Source organism: Pongo pygmaeus, chromosome 9 (genome assembly GCF_028885625.2).
Source record: "Pongo pygmaeus isolate AG05252 chromosome 9, NHGRI_mPonPyg2-v2.0_pri, whole genome shotgun sequence".
NCBI lineage: Eukaryota > Metazoa > Chordata > Mammalia > Primates > Hominidae > Pongo > Pongo pygmaeus.
Window position 1 is genome coordinate 106,549,227 of NC_072382.2, and position 27,972 is coordinate 106,577,198.

Sequence of the window (27,972 nt, forward strand, 5' to 3'; positions counted from 1 at the left end):
GGAGAAAAAGACATATATGCTTGGACCCCTAGTTTTGCTAAGATTTTTCACAGTAGAAAGTGGTTAACTGCCTCATATGAAAAATGAAATATAGCTCGTTCACACTGCCAAATCTCTCTCCTGTTGTACATAATATTTGATGGTGGTGTGATTTCCGATTATTTCCTTGATTCATTTTGAAATAATAAATAATATACTTTACTCTCATTTCTTCTTTCATCAGTTTTGCACAGTAGCTTAATTCTCTTCTGTGTAAGTTGATCAGAGTTTCCTGGTGTAATTTACTCCAACTTTTCTCACCTCCAATTATCCCTTTTTTCCCCAATGTCTTATTGTGGTAAAAATACATACCACAAAATTGACCATCTTAACATTTTAAAATGCAGTGTTTGATACTAAATCCATTCATAATGTCATATAACAGTCACCCCCATTTACCTTCAGAATTCCTCTTTATCTGGCAAAGCTCAGATTCTATATCATTAACTAATAACTCCCCATTTCCTCCTCCCCACAGTCCCTGGCCATCACCATTCTACATTCTGTCTCTATGAATTTGATACCCTAGGTACCTCGTGTAAGTGAAATCATACAGTATGTGTTTTTCTATTGCTGCCTTATTTCACATAGCATAATGTCAAGGTTCATCCATATTGTAACAAATGTCAGAACATCCTTCTCTTTTAAGGCTGAATAAAATTCCATTATGTGTATATACCACATTTTTCTTACCCATTTATTAGTTATTGGATAGTTCTACATTTTAGATATTGTGAACAATGCTGCTATAAATGTGGATGTGTAAATGTATCTTTGAGACCCTGCTTTCAATTACTTTAGTTATGTACCTATAGGTGGAGTTTCTGGAGCATATGGTAACTCTACTTCTAATTTTATGAGGCACTACCATACTGTTTTCCAAGGTGGCTGTACCATTTGAAATTCTCACCAATAGAGCACAGAACTCCAATTATTCTACATCCCTGCAAACCCTTGTTATTTTCTGTTTGTTGGGGGGTTGTTTGATGGGAGTCATTCAAATGGGCATGAGGCAGTATCTCACTATAGTTTTCGGCAACATCTTCTTTCATCCTATTGTTGGGGATAAGTCACAGTCAGTTTTCTTCATCAGCCAAGTATAGATATTTCATGAGCCATAAAGCTAGAAAATCCAGTTAGCTTCCTCCACTTCATTTCCACTCACCCACCATTTTCACTGAGATTATATTCTCTATTAGAAAAAGACACAGTTCGTTTGTCTTCACTTTTATTGAAATACAAAATGTTAAATATGCAAGCTGTACTAATGAAGGTGCTCCTTGAAGTTGATAAAGGAAGGCTGGGCTGCTTGTGGCTTCCTGCAGGGGAGAGAAAAAACAGAATGTCAAGATGGTCACCCCTTGCTGCCTTCATCCCATCCCTCATCATGATTCTTCTTGCATCCTCTTCCATGTGCTCTTGCCACTTCCCTTGACTTCCATCTGTGACATCTTAGTCTATTCACCAAAATGTGATCTTTGTAAAACCTAATTTAAAGCATATTACTTCTTTTTTCTAAAGCACTAGAAAGGCTTCCTGTCTCGCTCAGATAATAATTTTTAAAGGTTTACCATGTGATAACATAGAATCACGCTATTTGGCTTCTCACTGCTTCTCCTAATTTGTCTCCAGTTTCTCCACTCACATTCTCTTTTGGTCACACTGTCTCATTGCAGTTCTTTAAACATGTTAAGTGCATTTCTACTGCAGGGCATTTGCACTGGCTGTATTCTGTGCTGGGACACTTTTCCTGCATAAGAACCACGTTATTCACTCCTCAACTCTGTCCATTCTTTGTTCTGATTTCATTATTTCAAGAAAAGCTTTTGAGTGAAATATCTATAAGAGTACAGCATCCATCATTCTGTGTTTTCCTTTGTCTTCCTTTATTTTTCTTTTTATCTTTTTTTGCTCTCTGGCCTGTGATATATTTACCACTTTATGTCTTCAGAGTCTGTTTCTACTCACTAGAATATAAGCTTTCTGAGTGTAAGAAATCTATTTACGTTGTTAATTGGCATATTCCAAGCATCTAGAACAAAACCTGGTGCATAGTTAGTGTTGGCAAATATTAGTCAACAAACAATTCAATGTCCAAATGTAGCCCCATCGTATGGATTAGGCACTGAAAGCTGTTATGCTGAAATGATGCAATATTGTGACTGAAGTGTCAGAAACCAAGAGTAAAAATTATGTGGTAAATGTTGGAAGTATTGAGAACAACTTTATACATTTCACTATAAAATATAATTTTAAGTATGTATTTTAGAGGGAGATTGATAATAGTCTTATAATCTAGTGTGAAATAAAGATATTATGAGTGAAGAAAGTAATCATTTAGTCCAGACTCAGTGTACCCATTCTATAACATTTTGGTCAAAGTAATAAGAAAAGTTACATGGGAGCTTGAAGGAACTTCTGGACTGTGATTGAGGATTCAAAAGCCAACTCTGAGTGATTGGTGATCTGCATTGTGAGAACAGTCTGAGAACCAGAGCCTGGATCAACACAAACTCCACAGTGTAGGATGTATTCTGTACCATCTGGTAATGGTACCTGGATGTCAATAATGTGGTATTTGCTGTGACATCCTCACTCAGAGGATCAAAATGCTGCTTTATCCAGAGTTAGCTCCTTTGTTTACTCTGTTTTGTTTAGGGTTTGATGCAATGTTTGGCTACTTAGTGTGTGTGTCTCTCTCTCTCTCTCTCTCTCTCTGTGTGTGTGTGTGTGTGTGTGTGTGTGTGTAAGAAAGCGGAATAAAAGAGAAAGACAGACTATGAGAGGTAAATGAATATAAATAGTAATGGAAGCATGAATATGTTTCTATTTCAATAATTGCTATCTTTGGTTTTTCATTATCACATTCTGCTGCGATTTTCCTTACCTCCTTGATTGATTGATTGCCTGATTAATTGTAGAGTTGGAGGAATCCAAATGCATATAAGTCGGAAAAAAGTAGCAGATAATCACCAGACTATATCAACAAAAACACCAATTTGACCATCCAAATACTCAGCTGTCATTTGTCATTGGACTTAACCACCAATATCACTCTCTCATTTATTTCACACACCACCAACAACTCTCAATACTTAACCATTTTCAATTGCCAGGAAAGAGGTAGAAATATCTTGTCATCGACAGTCGTTCTATGGTGGGCATTTGGGCTTTAGCCCTTGGAGTTTCAAATGATTGCTGTACCTGAAAAAGAAAATAGGCTGTAGATGAGATACGACTCTTTTCAAGTCTCAGAAAGCATCTTTCACCATGTACCAGACAACACCTGGAATGAAGTGAGCTTGCAGGTTTTATAGAACCAAGCCCATGGGCATTCTAACTCCTCGACATTGTACCCTACCTCTTAGAATTGACACTCCATGTCAGACTGTACTCTTTACATCAAAATAAACACCTCATGTCTAATCCAAGGTCTTTCAACATTCATTTCCTCTATTTTCCATTTCTGACCTACAGATCTGACAATAAGTTATCCCTTGGAAATTGTTCATGAAAACTGGATAAGGAAGGACTCTGTACTTTCAATGCCCACCAAGGCTGATCCCTCAATTGAAGGAGAATTAAATCGCAGTATCTTATCTTTCTTTCTTTCTTTTTTTTTTTTTTTGAGATGGAGTCTTGCACTGTCACCTGGGCTGGAGTGCAATGGTGCAACCTCGGCTCACTGCAACATCTGCCTCCAGAGTTCAAGCAATTCTCCTGCCTCAGCCTCCCAAGTAGCTGGGATTACAGGTGCCCGCCACCACACCTAGCTAATTGATTTTTTGTATTTTTAGTAGAGACGTGGTTTCACTATGTTGTCCAGGCTGGTCTCAAACTCCTGCCCTCATGATCCACCGGCATCTGCCTCCCAAATGACTGCTGGGATTACAGGCATGAGCCAACGTGCCCAGCCCCAGTACCTTATCTTTAACACCCAAACACTGAACAACTTTCATATCTCCACCACCAAACTGATCTTGTAGTTTTTTTGCATCAACTAATTGGTAAGTCTACTTATCCTAAATCCAGAATTTTCAGTTCCTTTTTCTATGAACATCCTTGAAAGTACAATGTCTAACTCCCAGTTATCCAAGAAGATTGAAAAGTTTTAACTTCCTAGATCTCTATTCACAGGAACTCTGTCTCAATTTATGCTGCATTTCCTCCTCCTTCTCCTCCTCCTTCTTCTTCTTTCATTACATTTTTTTTTAAGACAGGGTCTTACTCTGTCATCCAGGCTAGAGGGTAGTGGTGAAATCTCAGCTCATTGCAACCTCCACTTCCTGGGCTCAAGCGATTCTCCCACCTCAGTTCTCAGGTAGCTCGGATTACAGGTTCCAGTCAATATGCCCGGCTAATTTTTGTATTTTTTGTAGAGATGGGTTTTGCCATGTGGCCCAGGCTGGCCTCAAATTCCTGGATTGAAGCCACTCCACCCTCCTTCGGACCCACAAAGTGCTGGGATTACAGGAATGAGTGACTGTGCTGGCTCTGGATGGCTTTCTTCTATAAACGCCAGAGGTATATCTTTTTTTCCCACAGGAGTTTTACTGTCCTCTACAATTTTTACTTTATTAATAATTATACTATTCTGTGTTAATGCCAATCCCATTTTCTCTTTAAACAAGAGGGTGCATTTATCTATGTATTTATGCATCTATTTATTCAATAATTATTAATTGAATATCTGCTACATGCCAGGTTTGTTGAATTGCTGAGCAAATCCCTGCCATCATGAAGTTTGCATGTTAGTGAGTAAATACACGTAAAAAAACAGACACATAAATAAACTATTAATATATGTTGAGTGGGTGGAGGTACGGGCTATGGAGAAAAATAACGTAGGAAGTAGTAGGAATAAGGAATGTCCCAAGTTGGGCAAGAAGTAGCAAACCTTTCCTTCTGCACTTTTTTATGGAAAGAATGACTTCTTTTTTGTTCCCTCTCACATGTCTTTATGGATCCTATCACAATCTGTTAGCACATATTTGTTTGTTAACCCACATTTTCAGTATCCATATCTCCCACGAAAATGTGAGTCCTAGATAGGATTACGTCATGTAGGCCTGATTTACCCCTCTGTCACCAGGAGGAAATCCATGACCTAACAGACCACCCAGATTTTATTCATTTAATAAATTAAGAAATAAAAATTATTTCAAAATATTTTTCCTTCTCTAAAACTTAAGAACATACAGTCCATAACATAAAGCTTATGGTTGATATTATTTTACTTTGATCTTCTGCTGGGATATATTGGAATTGTCTTTTCCTTAGCCATATTTTAAACAACTGAATGACAGAAACTAGGTACCTCTCTACTTTCACTTCCCTGACAAAGATTGTCATTGTGAAGTAAAAGGTGAATCATGACAAATTCTTCCTGAAGAAATAAATGAATAACTAGAAAAGAGACACTTACCTTCCGAAATACTTCCTCTAGGTGGCAGCACCAAGAATATTTCTGGAAGCATGTGATGAGTTGTGTGATGAAGATAGAGCCCATTGTGCTGTCTCTCCAGGACACGTTGTCTATAATGATACAGGTGGGTATGCCTTGGGCTATGACTTTCACTATGTTTTTGTTCATATTTATGTTTTGAGAATGTTTTTAAAAAGAAAAGCATAGCTTGGGAATTACATTTACAGATTTGTAGGAAGCACTTACAACCTGACATTTACCCACTTTCCACAGAAAGTAAACAGAAAACCTAGCAAAAGGTGATCAAAAATTGCAGTTTGTAAGCATTTCAAGAGATTGTATGTTGAATAAATTTTGATTCTTGGGATTGACTTTCCACTACAAAACTCATGTTCATTCTCTCAGCTTTTATAGGGGCTTGAGAAATAACTGGAATTATCCCACTTTACAGAGGAAGAAATAGAAGCACAGAAAGATGAAGGAACTTCCCCATGTTCACACAGTGAGTAAGCAACAAAAAATTGCCACCAGGCTCCAAAGTTGTTTGCAGATTATGCCACACTGTCTTTCACCATATAATAAACAAAAATAGATGAACACATGACAAGTTTCAGTGATAGAAGATGAAAAAAGTGATAAAAATCTACTGTACAGGATGGTGCCAGTAGTAACCAACATTGTATTATGTACTTGAAATTTGTTAATAGAGTAGATTTTATGCTAAGTATACTTCTCACAAACAATCACGGAATGATGGTAATAATAAACAGAGAAGTGTAAGAATCTTTTGGAGAAGAGAGATATGTTTATGGCATAGAGAGTGGTGATGATTTCAGGAGTACATACATATCTCCAAACTCATTAAGTTGTATACATTAAATATGTACCATTATGTATGTCAATCATACCTCAATAAAGTGGTTTTAAAAAATAAGATTTAAAAATATACAAATCAAAAACAGTTAAATGTATGCTCCTTAAGATGATTACCTAGACATGAAATACTAACCAGTGTTCCCTGAGATTAGACCTAATCAGCCCCATCCTATCATTTCCTACTTGTTTTAAAGGGTATCCACAGTTCTAGCAGGGCATGCAATGGCACTGCTCATTGTAGAATCAGATGGGAAATATGGAGAAGAAAACTTGAAGTTGATCATTTGAGAAAAAGAAGCCATTCCTGGAATCCATAAAAACACTATGTAAAATGTTAAATGAGCTTAATAAAAAAACAGAATTCATCATCTGTTTAAATGGTGAGTGGTGAATGGGTTTCCATGTATCGGGTTGCTTTAGGAATCTGTTCTCACAGCACACATAAGATCATGTAAAATACGACATTCTATCAGATCATTGTTTCATAGGGATTCTTGATTTTCTAGATTCATTCAAAGGTAGCCTCAGGCCCACAAATCCCTTACTGCCACTGAAAGATACATACGTGGTGTTGAAGAGCAAAAAGCAATGAAGTCCTTCTCCACGTGGGTCTTGTAAACAGCATCTTCCTCCAGGTTCTCAGGTGACTGTGAAGAGGCCACTTCCAAGGATGCTGGAGAGTCTCTGACCCACAGTTCCCCACGGTTTGCTGTGGAGACATTAACTTTCTGCACACTGCTGTGCCTCCCACAGAATGGCTATCACAGTTGCCCACCTTGTTCTTTTTGAATGTTCATTCTTACTAGTTTCATACTTACAGACCCACACACTACAAACACACACACGGAAACACACACACACACAAACACACGCACAGACACACACACACTCACACCACTTTTCTTTCTCTCCAGTGTCATTCAACAGTGTGCCTACTGATAGTGAAATCATCTTGAATTTACTATTTTCTAGAAAAAAAAATCTGTTTTGTTTTGAAAAATAGATCCCAAGAGCTATGAGACAATTGGTCTCAAATTCCTGGCCTCAAGCCATCCTCCTGTCTTGGCCTCCCAAAGTGTTGGGATTATAGGCATGAGCCACCATCCTCAGCCAGCCATGAGGCAATTGAATCTCTGGAGCAAAGTGGAACTGCAACATTCTAAAGTCCCCTGATCTCTTTACTAATTTCCCCCTCAATAATTATAAGAAAAAGGGATGCTGTTTTACATAATGGCCCCAGTTTCAAATGAAATTCTTCTCAAACCACACAATGTCAAAATGTCTGTAAAACATTTACAAATCAAGCTATCATGAAAATGATTCTATTCCAAAGTTTGAGTATTTCTGTTTAACTTTGATTTAGGGATTCTGATGATCTCCTTCACCACTTACTGTGGATAAAATTGTACAGAAATTTCTCCACTAATTATGATGAGACAATTTCTTGTTATACCAGACCCTTAGGTAGAGTTTCTTTAGAATTCAATGTACTTTATTTGCACTGGATGGGGTCTAAGACTGTTGACCCTAAATATAAACCAAACATCACAATCCTCCTCATACACCTTCATAACTGTTAGATGTTCAGTCTTAGCACTCACCACCTCTGCAGGCCTGGACAATGATGACCTTGGGTTTGTCCTTTAGACTGAGGCAGTTGCGGTTGTTGAATATCTGGAAGATGGTGTCATAAAGCAGCACATCTGGCTTTTTCTCATCATGCACGGTTCCGCAGATTCCCTCCAGGATGCCATGAGACATGAGTACTAAGAACGTGCTGTCGGAGGACTTGTGCTCTGGTCGGGCAGCAAATGCCCTCAGCGCTGACTCCATATCCTGGAAAAGAGCAATGTCTAACTTCAGTCGGAGAAGCATCACAATTAATGGGACCTCCTAGATTTACCATGAGCAAAACGAGAAACATATGTAACATCCGAGTCATGGTGCTTCACATAGTGCTTACTCAGTCATGACAGCTGTTTTATGGTTTTATTTTTCCTTCTCCATGGGGCTGTGGGTTCCCATTTTCTCTTCCTGCTGACATACTGTCTTCTTAGTATATTGTATATTGTTATGTGTTACTCATGTTACTTTTTCTTTTCCATCTCAATCTTTTCTCTCCTTACCTACCAAGAGTCATGTGTTATAAATGCAACACACCACGTTCTTTGTAAAATCCATCCCACTATGCTTAGAATAGAATCAAACTTCTGGCCTGACCATACACCACCCTCATACTATGTCCCTTCTCCTTCAACCTCTAGTCACACTGGTCTTCTCTTTGTGCTTCTCATGTGCCAGGTTTATTTTCAGCTCAGCTCTTTCACAGGTAGCATCTCCTACTTTGAAGGCGCTGCATTCATGTCTTTCCAGAGCCATCTCCAACCAACCCAAAAACATTGCTCTCCACCCTACAATTCTGTCTCATATTTCCTTTTTCTTTTCTTTTTACTTACTTTTAGCTGTCTTGTCACTGTTTTGTAGACACACATATGCACACCTGGTGCTTGAAGTTGTCTTTTTTCTTACAATTTCACTGTTTCTTTCTACGGTAACCTAGATGAATGCTGGCTGGGAACTTCCTGTCTCATTTACAGACCTATTCCCAACGTTAGGAATAGCTCTTAACACCAAGTTTAGGACTCAATATTCGTTTTATAAGTGTACTGCCATTTAACATTCATTACTCTATAATTTTCTGGGGATTCTTGGGGCTGCATCCCAATCACATGATTTTGGAATTCAGTAAGAAACATAAAAACACGTGTCAATCATGTTTCGTCTAGTTTTCCAGAATTGAGGATATTTGGAGGACCAAAAAGACAGACATAGATTTACCAGTCTAGTACTCTTATTTTGTATACGCACACACATACACACACACACACACACACACACGCACACAAACCCAGAGGTTGTTAAACCTTGTTGAGCTCTTTGAAGCTAGGTAGTTATTAGAAGGATGTGTCTTGAATATGTATGTGTTTGTGGTGGCTGAGGGATTCTTACCCTGGCTGTCAGATTCTCTTCTACATCTACGCTGTAGTCCAGACCCTCAAGTAGCTCCTTCATCCCTGTGATGTCAAAGTCAGCTCCATTCCTCGGAGGCAGATGGTCAAACTCTGTATTGCATATGATGAGAGCCAGGCGTGTGCGGTTGTTTCTCTCCTTTATTGGATAGATCTGCAGGATATGGAGATGCAATAAATTTAATTTACTCAAGTCTCCTTTCAGCCTCCTTATGCCTATCAGTGTTGCTTTTTCAAGTCTTCGTGCAGCTGCTCTCTGCTCTAACTTGTATCAAAAGACACTGACTTTCTCTCTCTCAAGAACCCAGGGAAACAACCAGGACGTATCTGAAATGGTTATTAAGAATCTTGAGGAAACTAGATAATTCCTACCCCTTTTCTTCTCCCTTTTCTTCTTCACCTACTCCAATCTTTCTCAGCATTCAAAGTTCAGGCCAAATTTCATACAAAACAAGAGATGTCATTGACTCCAATGAAAAATGAATACAGCAAAAGTCTTTGACTTTGGAAGAATAGCTATTTTGTTACTATTTTTAACACATAAATTTATAATGTTTTTCAAGCTTTAATTATATTTCCCAAGTATCCTTCATGTCTAGCTTTTCAACTAGATTGCAACCAATTACAAGTCAGCTATATTATCCTCCAAATGTGTTTATTCCATGGCTAATGCTACAATTGCCATAAAATCCAAATAATTACAAGAATAAATACAGGAGCAATAGAAATACCAATTTTCTTTCAACTCATGATAAAATGATCTGCATCATGGATTGAGAAAGGATTGGTATCGTTGTGAAGTCACATAATCTTTCCCTTAGTAAAAGCATTATTGAAAATGGTTACTGTCATCCCCACCCCCAATCATTTAGTGCTGTAAGAAATGGTGCACTGAAGGAAAGCAATGATATCTCTTCTTTTTTTTCTATTTCATGTAGATAGCATAGCACCTCTTCAGCTCTTTCTTTACATAGTCTCAGGAATTCTTCATGAGGGCAAAGCTTGAGGGCATCTGTAGATTCTCCTGACTCAGGTGGTCCAGCCTCCATATTCGGATGAGCTGCAGGATATTGCATAACATAAATTGTGATTTCTGCCTCTGTGACCCAATTTATCACCTAAGAAGATTGAGAGAGAAGACGTCCTGGGAAGATTTCTTCACATATAGGGGTTTTAGTTGTATCTCATATCTAGTATTCTACATCAGGAGATGTATTGTTACTGGAAAAAATAGAAAAGCAGATCCACCCAAACATGTAATCATAGATTCTGATCATTCTGGGGAAAACATGTCAATGATGTTGGGGTTAAATTTGGCCTTTCCTTATACAGTCAAAAGAATTTGAGTTTTCCAAAGGTTTTACTCCAGGATACTCATTTATCTGTATGGACTTTCTATTGTGTCTGTGCAAGAGTATACTGAGTAAATAGTTGTCAGAACACTATCTACTACAAATTTAATGTGTGTTCCACGTCCAATATTTAATTTCTACTATCACATGTAAAAAGTAAAATTAAACAGGTAAAATTAATTCTAATAACATTTATTTAACATAACATACAAAAAGTATTATTTTAACATGTATTTTTAGTCACAAGCCAAATGCTTAATAGTTATCCCATACAGGATGGAACAAAATCCCATTTTGGAGTAATCGTCACCTCCTAATCCCCACTACACATACAGACACATACATACACCAAACCACAGAATATTGAATCTTGTACTTTCAAAGCATTATTTTTTCAGCAACCTTACTGTTAATTTTTAATGATTCTAGAAGAAATGAACTTCAATTATCCCTGTGCAAATTGTAAAGCCAGCTATTTGTAAAACCAGCCAGTCTGAGCTCTGGAGATGTAACAAGTTTTAAGAGTGTGTATGAATATCAAGCCTTCTGAGCATCTCTTTTCATAGATTACACAGTGATATATGACCTTCGGTCCTATTTCAGAAAATTCTGCCAATGTGAAGACATACTGGATCCTTGGATATTCCCTGGTCAGAGGGTATGTTTTCTAATCCAAAGTTTCCTGTTTCCAGTTCACTTACAGGTTTGGAGAACTTCCTAACTTAGTCATCTCCTAATGATCATTATGTGTGTATGTGCGATACAGTGTTTTCAGATAAAATTAGAAATTAGATAGAATTTCTATCTTACATCCAATAATAAAATTAGCATGAAAGCAAATCATTTCATTACAAGATAGTACATATTATACTGCAAACTGCTGCCCAAAGAGAGCTGGATACACTCTAGGTACACTGGCAGTGTGCCTAAAGTTTCCTGGGATCACTCTGGAGACTCCAACTGCAGATAGAGCCCACGGAGACACTAGACCCCTCCTGTGAGGGGTTGCAGCTGCCTTATTCCTGCCACAGCCTCTGCTAATCAGATAGGTTACTTCAGTTTAGAATTGGATGCTCATTGTGATATCTGGGTTTGCTAAAACTATTCTGAAGCCTCTATTACTTCTATTCTAATTCCCATTAGTTGCACTATCACTGACTTTTTGAAAATGGAGATTGTTTCCATGCCATCCAGGTCTGAGAAAAAACTAAAGACCTGCAAAGGGACCAGTTTAAATATTAATGAGAATGCTACCTTCTTATAATCTTGGACAACTATTGTACTATCATGTGCTCCCTGTTGGTAGGAACACCCCTTCTTCATAGAGGAGTGCTGATTGAAAAAGCTCATTTGATATAGTGAGGTCTCAACAATTTATATTTCCTTTTGTTTATCACTGTTTATCATTATTGGTAATCTGTAATACTTCATGGCTCAAGATTTCAGCTTAAATTCTGGGGGGAATTGAGTCTGTCTCTGGTGAACTTCAATATGAGAATATTTAACCTTTAATAATACATAATTCAATCTGGGTCAAAAGTTCTGAAAAGAAGTTTTAAAATTTTAGACATTTTATGGAGATTCTCCTTATCATATTTTGTAACTCGCAGAAGTAAGTAAGCACTGGAAAAGTCTAGTTCATAGCATCCACATAATAATTATGAAAACTAATATTTATTGAATGCATATACTTTATTTATTTATTCATCCTACATTATTTAGGCATCTGCTATGTGCCAAGAAAACTACTGATTACTGTTATTGATTGGTGAATAAACCAGTTGCATTCTGGTGGGAGAAACTTGGTAGATGTTGTTTCTGTCTACTGAGATGAAAAGGGAATAAAAATGCAACAGTTTTGTTCTGGGGAACAAAGTGTATAGTTTTAGCTGTATTTGTTTTGTGATGCCAGGAAAACAGTCAAGTAGACCTGTTGAATATGCTGCTAGAGCTAAATGATCCTGGAGTTCAGAGGAGAGAGTTCCTGATGAGAGCTAGTATCTTGGGAGTTGTTGGCGTGTGATGCCTGTCATTATAACGTTTCTAGGCTTAGACGATCTTATGAGAAAGTACTGGAATTGTCTTCATTTCACAGATGGTAAGACTAATAACTAGGGAGCTAGCAAAGTTAAGCAACTTGCGGGAAGTCACATAGGTCACAGGTGACAGAATCTAGGTTTAGTTCTGTGTGTCCATTACTACAAGTTGTGAACTATTAACTATTTTTGTACACAGTCTGAACACAAGGACTCAGCCTTTTAGCTGATTGTAAACTAGATTCCGCCCCACAAAAGGGAAGTGGTCTCTAAAAGGACAAAGATAGATTTAGTGAAAATGATAGTTTAGGAAGGGAAAGATAGGGGAATCACAGAAGACACTGCTTAGGCCTTGGAGTTAAACAGATTTAGGGAAAATTGAGATATTCATTGTAAAAGATCCAGTCTTACCTTTTTTATTGGGGGATATTTGGTCTATGTTAAAAAAGGTTTGAAGAAGCATTTGTCCTGCCATACGTTGCTTCTCTTGGATAGAGTCTGCCATGACCCGAACTTTGTCTTCAGTTTTAGCATCATAATATTTCTTTTTTTCCTCTTCCTTCCAGTTCAGCACATTTTGTTCCACCAAGTTATCCAAAACACCAGTGAGGAAATCTTTGCCCAGGGATTCCAACATCTTAAGTGGTTTTTTTCTGTGGTTGCCTTCTGTTAGAAATAGAAAGACTCCTTTAACTACGTGCACAGCTTAAAGAGTTTCACCCTCACTTTAGATATAGTTCTATAATGTGAAATACTTCTGAAAGTATGTCCTACTTCACCAACTGTCTTCTTGTACCTGTAGAGTTCTGTCATTCATCAAATTCCTACCAGGTTGTTTAACAATTTATTGCCACTTAATACTTTTTTTCTTTTTTGTTCTTTTTTCTTTTCTTTTCTTTTAGCTTCTCATCTTCCTTCTGTGGCATTGGACCTAATGCTAACTTCCTGGTCAATCCATTGTATTCATTTTTCTCTTTTACTGGTTCACGGCCCATAGTTATAATGATCTGCCTAAAATATACATTCCCAGGAAAGTCAATGCTCTTGTCTAGAATATAAATTCTTCCTACTAGATTTTTACTTCCTATATGATTTTTACTCTTTTCTGTATTCAGTTTTCTTGGTGAAATAACTGTATCTTTGAATTTGCATTTTTTTAACCTACATCCTATACCCACATCTTTGTATTCAAAATGTTTAAAAGTACTTAATATGCTTGCTAAATACATAAATTAAAGAATAAATGGATGAGTGCATTCATATTTATAATTCAAATCTTGTTCTCAATGAATATTTAAAATTGAAAGTAACCTGATTACTAATCTTCCAGTGTGGTGGATTAATTTAATTTGACACCATGTTAATGTATTACTCCTTAGAGTAATTTGAATATTTATAAGGAAATATAGATATCAAAGTAATACATCCTTTGTTTCAATGCAACAGATATGATTTCGGCAGATTGTACACAGAAATGCTGGATAGCTTATCAATTCTCAATCCATGCTACGAAGGCAATTATACAATCCATGTAGATGTAAGGATAGTGTTGACACAAAATGACATCTAAAGAAATCATGTCAGGGCGTTGCACAAAAGCTTTGGCACAGAAGCACCAGCCTCATTGTCTGGGTTATGTTGAATTAATATTTTCGTAAATGTTTATTGGGCAGCTATTATGAGAAAGACATTAGACATTACAAACCAGGAAAAAAGTTACCTAATACAAATTAACTTAATAAAGGGTAATATCTCCCATGTACTTATTATAAATAAAAAATGAATGCATATAAAACAATTTAAATCATTATTATAATTATCATTATTATTTACAAATCACTGTACCAAAGGTTTTACAAATATTAAAATACTGGACCCTCACAATAAGCCAGTGTGGTAGTTATTATATTCCCTATTTTATATTCACCATTTAAATAATAACTTGTGTCACATCATATGAATTAGGATTCAAATCTTGTTTTTTTCACCATAGTCTATATGGTTAATCATGATATGGTTCAGTTAAAATAGTTAATATTCATTGAGCCCTCATCATGACAAGTGCATTACTGAAATTTCACAAAAATTCCATGTAAAACATATATTAACCTCTCTTATATGGAAAATGAAAGGTAATAAGTAATTGACTCAAATAATGTGAGAGAACACCGAGTATATAGTAACTGGGAACAAGAATTGAAATCTAGGGGTTCAGAATCCAGAGCCCCCATTCTTAATTCATCAAACTACATTGCCTGACAGTTGGTGAAGAGCTTCTTAAAAGAATGTAGACAAGATGTTTAAGGGGCTCAGAAAACATTAGTACATTCCAACAGGTGAGATCACAAAGGCTTCTGAGAAGAGGTAGCAAAAATATTAGTCTTGCAACATCGTGTACAGATGTTGCAACACAGTGTGATTTGCAAACAGTACACAGATTAGTGTGTGGGATATCCAAACTACCTGAGTTCTGGGCTTCTGTTTTATTTATTTGTGTGCTCTGTAAACTAATATAGTGTTGACTGAATAAATGATATGTGAAGAAATACAATAAGCAATAAAATTGAAGAGTTTTTAACAAAAAAATGCCACATATGACAAACACACAGCTAACATCATACTCAATGGTGAAAAGTTGAAAACGCTTTCTCTAAGATCAGGAAGAAGACAAAGATACTCACATTTACCACTTCTATTCAACGTAGTTCTGGCCAGAGCAATTCGACAACAAAAAGAAATAAAAGGCATCAAAATTGGAAAGGAAGAAGTTTAATTGTACCTGTTCAAAGATGAAATGGTCTTATATACAGAAAACCCTAAAGGATCCACCAAAAATCTTTTAGAACAAATAAACAGATTCACGAAAATTGCAGGATAAAAAAAAATCAACATATAAAAATCTGTAGTGTTTCTGTATAACAATAAACCATCTTTAAAAAATAAATAAATTTCCATTTAAAATTGCTACGAAAATACTTAGAAATCAATTTAACCAAGTAGGTAAAAAACATGTACACATAAAAGTATAAAACTCCAACCAGATCAACATGGTGAGACTATGTCTCTACAAAAAATTTAAAAAGTTGGCTGGCCATGGTAGCATGTGTCTACAGTCCTTGCTTCTTGGAAGTCTGAGGTAGGAGGACTGCTTAAGCCCAGGAATTTGAGATTATAGTGAGCTATAATTGTGACACTATACTCTAGTCTTGGCTACAGAACGAGATCCTGTCTCAAAAATAACAACAATAATAACAAATCTCAAAACTATAAAATATTGATAGAGGAAATTGAAGAAGACAAAAATAAGTAGAAATATATTTTGAGTTGATGGACTGGAAAATTACTATTATTAAAATGTCCCTAATAACCAAAGAAATATAAAGATACAATGCAATTCCTATCAAAATTCTAATGGCAGCTTTTACAAAAATAGAAACAAATCCTAAAATTTATATGGAATCACAAAAAAAAAAAAAAAAACCCTTAATAGGTAAAGCAATTTTGAGTAAAGGGAACAAAGCTGCAGGCATTGCACTATCTGAGTTCAAAATAGACTACAAAGTACTACAGTCATCAAAATAGCACAATAGTGGCATAAAAATAGAAACAGAGAGCAAATGAACAGGACAGAAAACCCAGAAATAAACCCAATTATTTACATTAATTTGACTTTTCAACAAAGGTTTCATGAACACACAATTGGGAAAGAACAAATTCTTCAATAAACGGCACTGGAAAAATTGTAAAACCACCTGCAGAAGAATAAAAATCTCTAAACATATACAAAAATAAACTCAAAATGAGTTAAATAGGTAAATGTAAGAACCAAAACTGTGAAACTACTAGAAGAAAACAGAGGCGAACAGCTTCATAACATTGGTCTAGACAATGATTTTTGGATATGACACAAAAGGACAGGAAACAAAAGCTAAAATATGCAAATGAAATTACATCAAACTAAAAAGCTTTTACACAGTCAAAGAAACAATCAAAAGATTTAAGAGATAATCAACAGTGTGGGAGAAAATATTTGCAAACCATACATCTGATAAATAATTAATATGCAAAATACAAAGAACACAAACAATTCAATAGAAAGAAAATAAACTGATTTAAAAATAAGCAAAGGACCAGAATAAACATTTTTCAAAAGAAGACATACAGAGAATATGTATATGAAAAATGATCAACCTCTCTAGCCATCAGGGAAATTGAAGTCACAATGAAATATCACTTTGCACCTGTTGGAATGGCTATTACCAAAAAGACAAAAGATAACAAATGGTGGAGAGGATGTAGAAAAAAAGAAACTCTTGTATGCTGTTGGTAAAACGTAAATTAGGCCCTTCACAGTGGCTCACAACTGTAATCCCAGCACTTTGTGAGGTCAAGGTGGGCGGATCACCTGAGGTCAGTAGTTCTAGACCAGGCTGGACAACATGGTAAAACCCTGCTTCTAGTAAAAATACAAAAATTAGCCAAGCATGGTGGTGGGCACCTGTAATCTTAGCTACTCAGGAGGCAGAGGCAGTAGAATCGCTGGAACCCTAGAGGTGGAGGTTGCAGTGAGCCTAGATTCCACGACTGCCCTCCAGCCTAGGCAACAGAGTGAGACTCTGTCTCAAAAAAAAAAAAAAAAAAAAAAAAGTAAATTAGCATGGTCTTTATGGAAACCTATATGGAGACAACTCTGAAAGTTAAAAATAGAGCTAAAGATATGATCAAGCAATCCCACTATTAAATATATGTCAAAAATTGGAAAATCAGTGTCTCGAGGAGATATCTGAACCTCTATTTCCATTGCAGCATTATTCACAATAGCCAAGATATAAAATCAACCTAAATGTCTGCAGACAGATGAATAGATGAAGAAAATGTGGATTATATACACAATGCAACACTGTTCAGCTTTTAAATGGAAGTAAATCCTATCGTTTCTGACAATATTGATGAACATGAAGAACATTGTATTAAGTAAAATAAGCCAGGCCCGGCACCAAAACACAAAATATCACATTATCTCACTTATACATAGAATCTAAACAGGTTAAACTCATAAAAGCAGAAGGTTGTACATAGAAAATATATACAATGTTTATTTGTCAAATAAATAAATAAGTAAATTAAAAGTATGGCCTGAGGTATAATCTACACATTCTGATGGCATCCATTATATGCTTAAAAGAATAAATAAATCATTCTCAAATTTATGGATTCAGCCCAGATGTGGATGTCGGTATTGGAACCCATACATTCAATAGACAATGAGATATCTCAACTACATCTCACAACATCATTCAACTCAACTTACAAAGATGAACTGTTCATTTTTTCATTTCCATCCTTCATTCTCTTTTCCATATACTAGTAAATAATACCTATACTCCAATTGCAAAAAAGCAGCAAAACCTGGTGATATTCAACCTCTGTGGCCTTCCCTATATCTTATTTCCCTTCTTAATTCATATTGCATCGATTTTATTTGCTAAACATTTTCAGAATCTGACCACGTCTCTCAATTCTAATTGTTCATTACTTCTACTTAGGCCAACATCCTTTCCTTCTTAAGAAATAAATTCATAAGAACTTTATCAATCTACTCTCCGTCCCTTCTATTCTACTCTTTGCAATGAAGAGTGTTCCAATATCTAGATTTGACCATGAAAACTTTCAGCCTATTCTAATTTAGGCCTTCTCATTCACTCATTTTCTGATACTGTTCCCACCTTGCTCATTACATTCAAAACGTTCTGCCTTCATTTAATTTCTAGAAAGATTCTATTTAGGAATCTCTGTATTTCCAGCCCCTACCTTCTCATTCATTCTTGTTTTCCTACTGCTGTCTGTCTAACCTTCAAGTCTCAGATTAGAGGGCACTTTTCTCAGGGAATCAAGTCTCTACTTAGGGATCTGTATATTTTCAGCACCCCCGCTTCTAATTTCTTCTGGTTTTTGAACTGTTCTCTGTCTATCTGTCTGTCTATCTGTCTATCCTTCAAGTATCAGATTAGATGGTATTTTCTTAAGGGAATCCTCTCTAATTCTTCCAGAGGAGACAGTGTCAGAGGTATATGCTCCTAGGGCACCTTGTATCTCCTTAGAGTAGCATATTTTTTTTTCCATTTATTTATTTATGTATTTATATATTTTTGTGAGACAGAGTCTCACTCTGTCACCCAGGCTGAAGTGCAGTGGTGCTATCTTGGCTCACTGCAATCTCTGCCTCCCAGATTCAAGCGATTCTCCTGCCTCAGCCTTCTGAGTAGCTAAGACTACAAGTGCATACAACAACGCCTGGCTAATTTTTGTATTTTTAGTAGAGATGGGGTTTCACCATGTTGGCCAGGCTGATCTCGAACTCCTGACCTCAGGTGATCCACCCATTTGGTCTCCCAAATTGCTGGTATTGGATTACAGGCATGAGCCACCACATCCAGCCTTTTTTTTTTTTTTTCCATTTAATTGTGATTCCCAGCCTACTTACCACTATCCACTGTTAGAATTTATGCTCTGTGAGGACAGGGGCCATGAACTACATCTGCACTATTTTTGGCATTCTTTTTACTAATTATTTACTGAATGTTTACTAATTATTTACTGAATCAGTAGTCAAGTCCACGTAGGAACAAATGAATAAAACTTAAGTGTGGCTCAACTCTTGAGGAATATGAAACCACCTTTGCAAAATTATAATTGAGGAAATTACAACAATGAACGAAATCAGACTGGGAAAGCCTTTGTGGCTACCTGCTTATGGTTTGGTGCCCCGCCCCACTCCAGCGATGGATCCAGAAGCTAGCCCAAGTGGCTGCCTAGTTCTCTTGGACTGGGGACTGGCTCTGGTACTCTCTCCACTGGCAGGCACTGCCAACCCAATGTGCATGCATTTAATTGCAGTGGAGAAATAATCCTGGAGAGATGTCCTTTAACTGTAGCCCTATCACAGGGCTTCTATCTGTAGCTGCATTAAAAGGTGTCTGGATTGGTGAGTACCCTAGGTGCTCACCAATGCCTCCTTCCTTCTCCTGCCAATGCCTCCTTCCTTCTCCTGACTGGTTCTGTGGCCCCATAGTGGGGTGTCTCTCTGTAGCCCCATTGCAGGGTGTTAGGATTGGTGAATATACTAGGCACTGCTAATGCCTCCTTCCTTCTCTCGACTGCTCTGTAGCTCTATGATGGGGTGTCTTAGCCCCACTGCAGGGTGTCTGTTTGTAGCTCCACCACGGGGTATATGTTTGGCTCCACTGGGGTCTCGGTTGGCTCTAACTAGTAGGAAGAGTCTTGGTTCAGGAGACTTGTCCTCAATCAGGACAATTTTGAGATTTCTCAGACAGAGAATAGGAGGATAGTTTAGAAGGGATACTCTTGGAGTTCCTGTTTAGGGATCATCTGATTTGGAAGGCCTTCTGTCTGTCTCATCTTTGTGTGTGTTTGTACATGTGGAGGGAATCTCAGAAGGAATTGCTGAAGGAAGTCCAGCAGGCCTAACTCAGAGAACTCTTCTTATTTGGTTACATTCGATAAGACCTGGAGAAAGCTCAACAGGCCTGTCTCATGGTGACTATCTGCTCTTTGCCTTACGCAGAGACCCAATTGTGAATTATTGTTCTGAGGTCGTCCCTCCCCACCTGGAGTGGATCAAAGACAACAGGGACCAACAGGAAAAAGTCTGAGCTTTGCCAGGTTGATATTGGGTGCTGAACGAGGTGACTAGTGTCTGTTTTGTTATGTGAATTCTGCTGGGATAGAAAATGTTAAATGGTTCCCCATGCAGCCGGTTGGGCAGCATCTTGCATTTTAAGAATCTTGCCTATGTTTCCATAAAACAGAAAATGGTGATTTTTCTCTTGTAAAGTGGCTTGAACCCCACAACTATGGTGAGGTGAGCAGGGTGATCAGAAGCCATTCCATTCTTCTGGAAGTTGCAGAGGAAGGGAACCCAGAAATCTGATATGCCAGCAAAAAGAGTAAGAAATTCTTACCAGCTAGGTTTCTGGTCTCTCTCTCTTTCTCCATCAGTGTAAACAGTAAACATCACTATATGTTTCTCTGTAAAGGTTTGATTAATAGAAAAAAGAATTTACAAGACTAGTCTTGCTAAGAATTTGTCTTTCAGTGTTCGGTAATGGAAAGAGGGGTATCACAAGATAGAACATGAGTTTAGGACCCCTATAAGCCTGCTTTTCAAGCCAGCTCAGCAGGCTGGCCAATTATAAACTTCGTTATGGGTCCCCGAAACGAATACTGTATGAAATTTCTCTGTCTTGTTTGGCCTCCTTAAAAGCTTAATCTTGTGACCATATGTGGATACTTTCTTTTGGTTTATACCATCCAGCCCTAAAAATTTTTCTTGAGCAGTTAAAAGCCTTGGCAAGGTTAAAAGTGGCTTCTCTAGTCTCCTTCTTGGAATAGCAATAGAAACTGCTCAATGCTATAATTCAGTAGCTAAGACTTTGCCTTTTGACAATAGAGGCCCAGGCTCTATTCTTGGCTTCTGGAATGATTTCTTTTTTTTTTTTTTAAATTTGAAAAAAAGTGTTTTTTTTTTTTTATTATTATACTTTAAGTATTAGGGTACATGTGCACAATGTACAGGTTAGTTACATATGTATACATGTGCTGTGCTGGTGTGCTGCACCCATTAACTCATCATTTAGCATTAGGTATATCTCCTAATGCTATCCTGGTTTGCTATTTGCATAACTTTGCCATTTAATGAGGTTCCCCCACAACCCCATGGATAGCTTCTGATTTCCTGTCTTGAATTTTCCTTTCTCTGAACTACCTTGGGGAAATTCTAAGTCTTCTAAAAAGAAACTGCTTACCACATCTTTGAAGCACCTGGGAGGTTACTTTTGATAAAGTTCAAAAGCCAGAAATGTTGGCCACATGGCTAAAGTTGGGTAATAAGAAATTTAAAAGGATTTTTTTAAGAGCACTGTGGTTAAAAGTCAGCTTAATTAAAGGTGAATAAACAAGTTATGGATACATTTAAAAGGCCTTTATGTTTTTCTCTTCTTGGATCTCGTTTTTCTGTGAAAAGGTTTTATTCTTCTTAGTAAACCGAATTATTTTTCTCCATTTTTTGTCTTGCCACTCTTAATGCACACATGAGAGGCCCTAAGATAACTTCTGGTAGCCTGGGACTCCTTGAGAAAAACAGAGTAGGCACCACAGACCCCATTTTGGGAAAAACAAACAACAAAAAACAAACAAAAAACCCTCTGTTTTATTCATGACACCCAAGGAATTAAAAGTAGATGGATCCCTCTTAAAATCAAAGGCTCTGTTCTGTTTTGCATTGTGTTGTCTGACAGTGCGAGTTTTGGGGATATCAGAAATTACTTTGCATTATGAGATAGCTTTCGTATGTAATAACTAGGTAGGAAATATACTTTAAGGGATGGCTAATAGTATTTTTGGAGGGAAACTTGGCTGTTTGCACACTTGGGTCAGAGAAGCATGCTCCGGGCCACCTTGAAGATATGGAAACATCCCCATGCCTGACTGAGAGATGAGAATTCCATGGGGGATGGGCTGATTTCAAAATGGACTGATTGGCTTTAAGTTGCCTTGCAATAAAATGCAGGTTAGAAGCACTGCACTCTCTTCTCCAGTAGTATTTCCTTCCTTTTGGGGATCCAGGATCCAGTATAAAATGGTATCCTTCATTTTGGAGATCTGTCTTTGCCTTCAGCTGTGCCTGCTTATTTAGCTCAGAAAAATATGCATGCTTTCCTGGCCCTGTTCCTCCAAGGGCTCCACTCTGAAGCCAGTAATCCAGCTAACAACTGGCAAATAAAAAATCTTACAAGTGCTGAATTTTCTGTCTGTCTGTGTATTTATATAGACTTCTATAATTCTGATATAATTTACTGTACATTATTAGTAATTATAATTGTTATGTAAAATTGTTGGATGCCACAGAAGTAAGCAAAATTCCTAGTCAAGTATAGCTTTAATAGTGTCTATAGACTTTTGTGTTCCACAGACATTTTGTCTTGCTTTTGTCCTTTTCAAAAGGCAGTTTATAATCAGATATAGGACTCTTAGTGCAGGTCTCAGATAACTTTAAAAATTGTGCTATTGGAATAGAGGAAAAAAACGAAACTTCCAGGACTCTCATGGAGAGCTGATATCTTAAATGTCACCAATCCTTTTGTTTTCAGAGTCAAGATAACTTATTTTTTTAGAGATATTTGCAACTTTTAACAAGTAGGTAAAATACACTCCTGTGAAAAAATTTTGAAGCATATTTGTTTCTCTCTCCCTGATTTCTCCAGAATTTGGAAACTCTTTGTAAGTATTCTCAATTTATGGCAGCATGGTTAATTCCATAAGTACAATAAAAATCTGTTTTCTTTTGTAACACGACACAATTGGAGAAATTGGTTATTTTACCAAGGCTTTGACTGGAATGGCACACTTCCCTTAAAGAATCAAAGTTGACTTATAGAGCCAATAAAAGCCCCTTGGGGAATCTGGCTTCATACCTTGTCTACACAGAGTCCTTGTACAAGGTTCCTGATCTGTAGTAAGTAAAGAATATCACTTTCTAACAGGTTCATGAGCTCCAAGTTATCTTGGGACCTTGAGAGGAGAGGAATTTACCCAACTCATAGGTATTTAAGGGTACAAATGCATGGCTGGGATCGGCTCTTAAAAAGTCTTATCTGAGATTCCTCATGGAACAGAGTTCCATCAAAGCCAATTTAAACAAAAAACAGCCTAAATAACACTTCCCTCTCCCAAACAGCCGGATTTGCATGAATTACTCTTACGCCATTGCAATTCCCCTGTCTTGATAAATTGGCTCTGTCTAAGGAGTCGGCAAGGTGAACCCACCTGGTGATTACAAATTCTTAATAGCAAACCAGGTAAGTTTGATTTCATTTAACAGACGATAGTTGCGTGTTGGATGTTTCAACAGAAGGAAGGCATGTTCATTTCCCTATCCATTCAGGTATATTTAATGAGCATAAATTCTTGAAACTTACTCTGCTATTATTGGGGGTACCACTTTGGAAGCATGTCTGTACACTTTAAAGTTTGCAGTCAAGTGGAAAAATAGATATGCAAATAAGTAAAATGAAAAATATTATAAGAATGTAAATAATTAGCAGAAGCTCAAGAAAAGCATAAGCAAAGTGTGTCTCAGGCAGAAGACAGCTGTCCAGAGAAGGGAGGGCTTGGCACTGAAACCTGAAGGACTGGTAGGAATTTGTCCCCTGGAAAACTAGGAGCTAGTCTCTTGGCAGAGAGCAGTAAGGAAAGAATCACAAAGGCTTGAGGGTGTCTCATATAACCAGAAAACTGGGAGAGCTGGGCTTTAGAAAAAATAGAAATGTGAGGCCAGGACTGAAGTGGCAGTGATCAGAGAGAGGGCAAGTATTTGAAGATGTTTGCAGAAAGTTAGATTGATGGCAGAGTTTGAGAGTCATGCCAACCTGAGACCACTCCTCTCAACAGAATTTTGACCTAAAGCATATTTTGAAGACGTTCTGTAAGTATCCCCTTCAACTATAATATGGCAATAATAGCACAACTGTATTGATTGATTTTAAATATTAAATCAGAGAGAGTGCATGAAATAGCTATCATATGGTAAGTATTTTTTTAAAGAAATGGTTACTATAGATTATTTTTTGTTATTATAATAATCACTGAATGAAAGCTGCAGTGATAATAAAAATGGAAGGAATCAATTAGAGGAAAAAACTCATCAGGACCACAGTTTTGGTTCCAGGCAAAGTGATGTAATGCTTAAACACATTACAGGATACAATTCCTCAAGAGTTTAAGGTAACAATAGCTGTCTACATTTGGTTGTTTATAATTATCAAACCACGACTTGTTTTTGACTAGTGGCTTTCAGTTTCCCCTGTTTTTATCTAATGATCCCTTGATTCTGGAGCTTAAGTTAAATGTTGTGAAGTTAGACATAAACCCCGGAGAGAATTGTTCTATAGGAAGAATCAAAGGAGTAACAAGGTAATATGAGTGAAGTAAATACAGTATTTTTTTTTATGAAGCTGAAATCATGCTTTACAAAGATTAATGGAAAAACTGGATATACATGTTTCAAAAGGTAGAAAAAATTGTCTGAAAGTTCAGATATTAGAAAAAAAAAGGCAATAGGGAGCCACTGTATGTCCCTGAGCAAAGTTAATTACATTAATAGATCACTAGCAGGTAAGCAGAGAGTGTTAACTAACTGGTCAACTTTCCTAATAGCACAAACCTATGACAATTCAGTTTCATAAGAATTATGTGGCGATCTTCAAAGGTAACAAATGCCTGCAGGGTATTTAAGATTGAGCTATTCATGGTGAGGAAGGGGGTAGTCATCTCACTTTTTTTATATAACTACAGATTGCTGTGATATGTTATAAGGTTTAGAATTCACTGCTCTAGTCCAATTTCTTCCTTTTCCTGTGAGGCGAATGAAGCCAAAGAAGCGTTATGACCTGCTGGAATACTAGCTGCCTAAGTAACTCTATCCCTTAGGCTTTTTCAGCTTCTGTGTATAAGACAGGTGACCTAAAAGTTGTGTGCAGAATGGATTGCAGAGTTAAGTGCTGGAGAGAAGGATATCAGTTAAAAACAATAACAACAGCAAAACAAAACAACTGTGATATTAACCCATGAAATATTATATTAAAGTAGTCAGTACCAGGACCAAAGAGAAAGGGGAAAAAATTGAATAACTTTAAACAGACCAAGAATGTAATTCACAAGAAGAGATGTCAAAGAAGATAACAATTCAAAGGCTCTCAGATCTGATTCTGGGAGAAAGGTTTATGATCTGGGCAATTAATTTGGAATCAAAAGAAAGATTTCAGAGTGCATTCTGAAACTTCTAGAATTGTCTCACACAAATAACTTCCTCTGGCTTTCTTTACCCACCCTTTGATTACCAGAAGCTGAAAGAAAGGAATTAACTTCTTTCTGGCTCAAAGACATCTGGAAAACATATGACCTCCGTTAATATCTCTAACACCAGGTCCCATGATTCAAACTACACGGAATCAGTAAGAAAAGGAATTCAGCATGTGTGCTATCGGCTCACTTCCTTTCTTGTGTTTATTTTAGAGCAATAAATCAAGTGTTTTCTAAGTTCCTACTCCCAAGCTCCTAGTCAGAAAAGGACTCACCTGCCATAAGGAACAGCCTCTGTCCTTTTCTACAGCGTTGAAAAGAGCCTCAGACTCAAAAATGAAAGTAAACTATGTATTTCCTTATTGCAAAGGGCGGAAACATGTGATTACAGATTGTGAAACTGCTGCTCAGAATTCCAGACTCATTTTCAGGAAATGCCTTGTCATCAGCAAATTGGCATCCAATTACTGGAATTTAGTTTCTGACTTGGGGAAAAAAAATGAAAATGACAAAACATTATCCTGTGGGTTGACACCTCAGCTTCTTTTCTTGTTTCCTGTGGCCACCCCAACTTCTTCTATCCATCTGTCTCTTCTCTTCCTGATCTCTCAGTTTTTCTTTCTCTGATCACAAAGAACTACAATGACTGAAGAAGTTTAATCTAACAACTCTTCTTTCATTTCCTCATAAGAATTAACCAAATAGTTCATATTTCCAGCTTTTTGGGCAGACACTGATCTGCAGGAGTTTTTACATAGTCCAGCAGCTCCCAGAACTCTAGTGAGGCAGGAGTCCCGTCCACTCCCATGGAAAGGGGGCTGAAGCCAGGGAGCAAATTGGCCTTGCAGCAGGTCCACTCTCACAGAAGCCTGCAAGCTAAGATCCGCTGGATTAGAATCCCCACTAGCCAGCATAGCAGCCTGGAGTACGCCAGAGATGACCGAGTGCCCCAGGGGAGGGGCAACTGCCATTACTGCAGCTCTAGTCAGTGGTTTTCCCCTACCAGTGCTAGGGAGGCTGGGCAGTTTGGACTGGACAGCAGTCTTCACAGCGCAGCACAGCCGCTGTGGCAGATCATGGCCAGACTGCTTCTTGAGGTGGGACCTGGATCCATCCCTCCTCACCCGGCAAGAAATCCTTGCAGGAATTCCAGCAACTCCAGCTAGGAGTTTACAGACAGAGCTCTCATTTCCCTGGGACAGAGCACCTGCGGAGAGGGGCAGCTGTGGTCTCAGGTTCAGCCAACTTAATCTTTCCTGCCTGCTGGCTCTGAAGAGTATCAGCGATCCAGACAAGGGGGATTCCCCCAGCCCAGTGCACCACCTCTGCTAAGGGATAGCCAGACTCTTTCCTTAAGTGGGTTCCTGATCCTGGGCCTCCTGACTGGGTTAGACCTTTCAACAGGGTTGCCAGACACCTCATACAGGAGAGTTCCAACAGGCATCAGGTCAGTGCTCCTCTGGGAAAAAGCTTCCAGAGGAAGGAGCAGGCAGCACTCTTTGCTGTTCTGCAGCCTCCCTTGGTGATACCTAGGTGAACAGTGTCTGGAGTAGACCCTCAGCACACTGCAGCAGACCTGCAGAAGAAGGGCCTGAATGTTACAAGAAAAACAAAAAACAGAAAGCAACAATAACACAGCATCAACAAAAGAGACCCTACAAAAATCCCATCCAAAGGTCAACAGCTTTAAAGATTAAAGGTAGATAAATCCACAAAGATGAGGAAAAACCAGTGCAAAACCACTGAAAATTCCAAAAGCTGGAATGCCTTTTCTCCTCAAATGATTTCAACACTTCTCCAGCAAGGGCACACAACAGGGCTGAAGCTGAGATGGATGAACTGACAGAAGTAGGCATCAGGAAGTGTATAATGACAAACTTTGCAGAGCTAAAGGATTATATTCTAACCCAAGGCAAAGAAGCTAAGAACCATGATAAAAGATTACAGGAGCTGTTTATTAGAATAACCATTTTAGAGAGGAATACAAATGACGTGATGTAGCTGAGAAACACAGCATGAGAGCTTCATGATGCAAACACAAGTATCAATAGCAGAATCAACCAGGCAGAAGAAAGAGTATCAGAGCTTGAAGACTATCTTGCTAAAATAAGGCAGGTAGAAAAGATTAGAGAAAAAAATAAAAAGCAATGAACAATACCTTCCAGAACTATGGGACTATGTAAAAAGACCAAACCTATGACTGTTTGAAGTACCTGAAAGAGATGGGGAGAATGGAGCCAAGTCAAAAAACACACTTCAGGATATCATCCAGGAAAACATCCCTAACCTAGCAAGACAGGTCAAAATTCAAATTCAGGAAATTCAGACAGCCCCAG

At 37.6% G+C, this 27,972-nt stretch overlaps 1 protein-coding gene and 1 long non-coding RNA gene across 4 annotated transcripts in view; one reads left to right on the forward strand and one right to left on the reverse strand.

Annotated features, from left to right (window-relative positions):
- Positions 1–1,250: 1,250 nt before the first annotated feature.
- On the reverse strand, positions 1,251–27,774 carry CASP4 (caspase 4). The gene is made up of 9 exons (XM_054437876.2): positions 25,912–27,774; positions 13,169–13,423; positions 10,320–10,429; positions 9,350–9,523; positions 7,942–8,176; positions 6,906–7,049; positions 5,465–5,574; positions 3,140–3,243; positions 1,251–1,358 (listed from the first exon to the last, which is right to left on the reverse strand). Exons 1-8 carry the CDS (start codon positions 25,916–25,918, stop codon positions 3,145–3,147), a joined length of 1,134 nt encoding a protein of 377 aa, XP_054293851.2. The 5' UTR covers positions 25,919–27,774; the 3' UTR covers positions 1,251–1,358; positions 3,140–3,144.
- Positions 18,874–27,972, forward strand: part of LOC134740278 (uncharacterized) — a 69,901-nt gene continuing 60,802 nt past the window's right edge. For all 3 annotated transcript variants that reach the window (XR_010127630.1, XR_010127631.1, XR_010127629.1), the window contains exon 1: positions 18,874–24,260. This is a non-coding gene — a long non-coding RNA (uncharacterized LOC134740278). The remainder of the gene's footprint in view (positions 24,261–27,972) is intronic.

Excerpts from the sequence above, each read along its gene's own strand:
- CASP4 (XM_054437876.2), bottom strand. Across the intron at positions 9,524-10,319 it reads GTAAAGAAAGAGCTGAAGAG|ATCTATCCAATAAAGGAGAG; the intron begins GTGCTATGCTAT and ends CATATCCTGCAG. Across the intron at positions 3,244-5,464 it reads TAGAGGAAGTATTTCGGAAG|GTACAGCAATCATTTGAAAC; the intron begins GTAAGTGTCTCT and ends TTTCTTTTTCAG.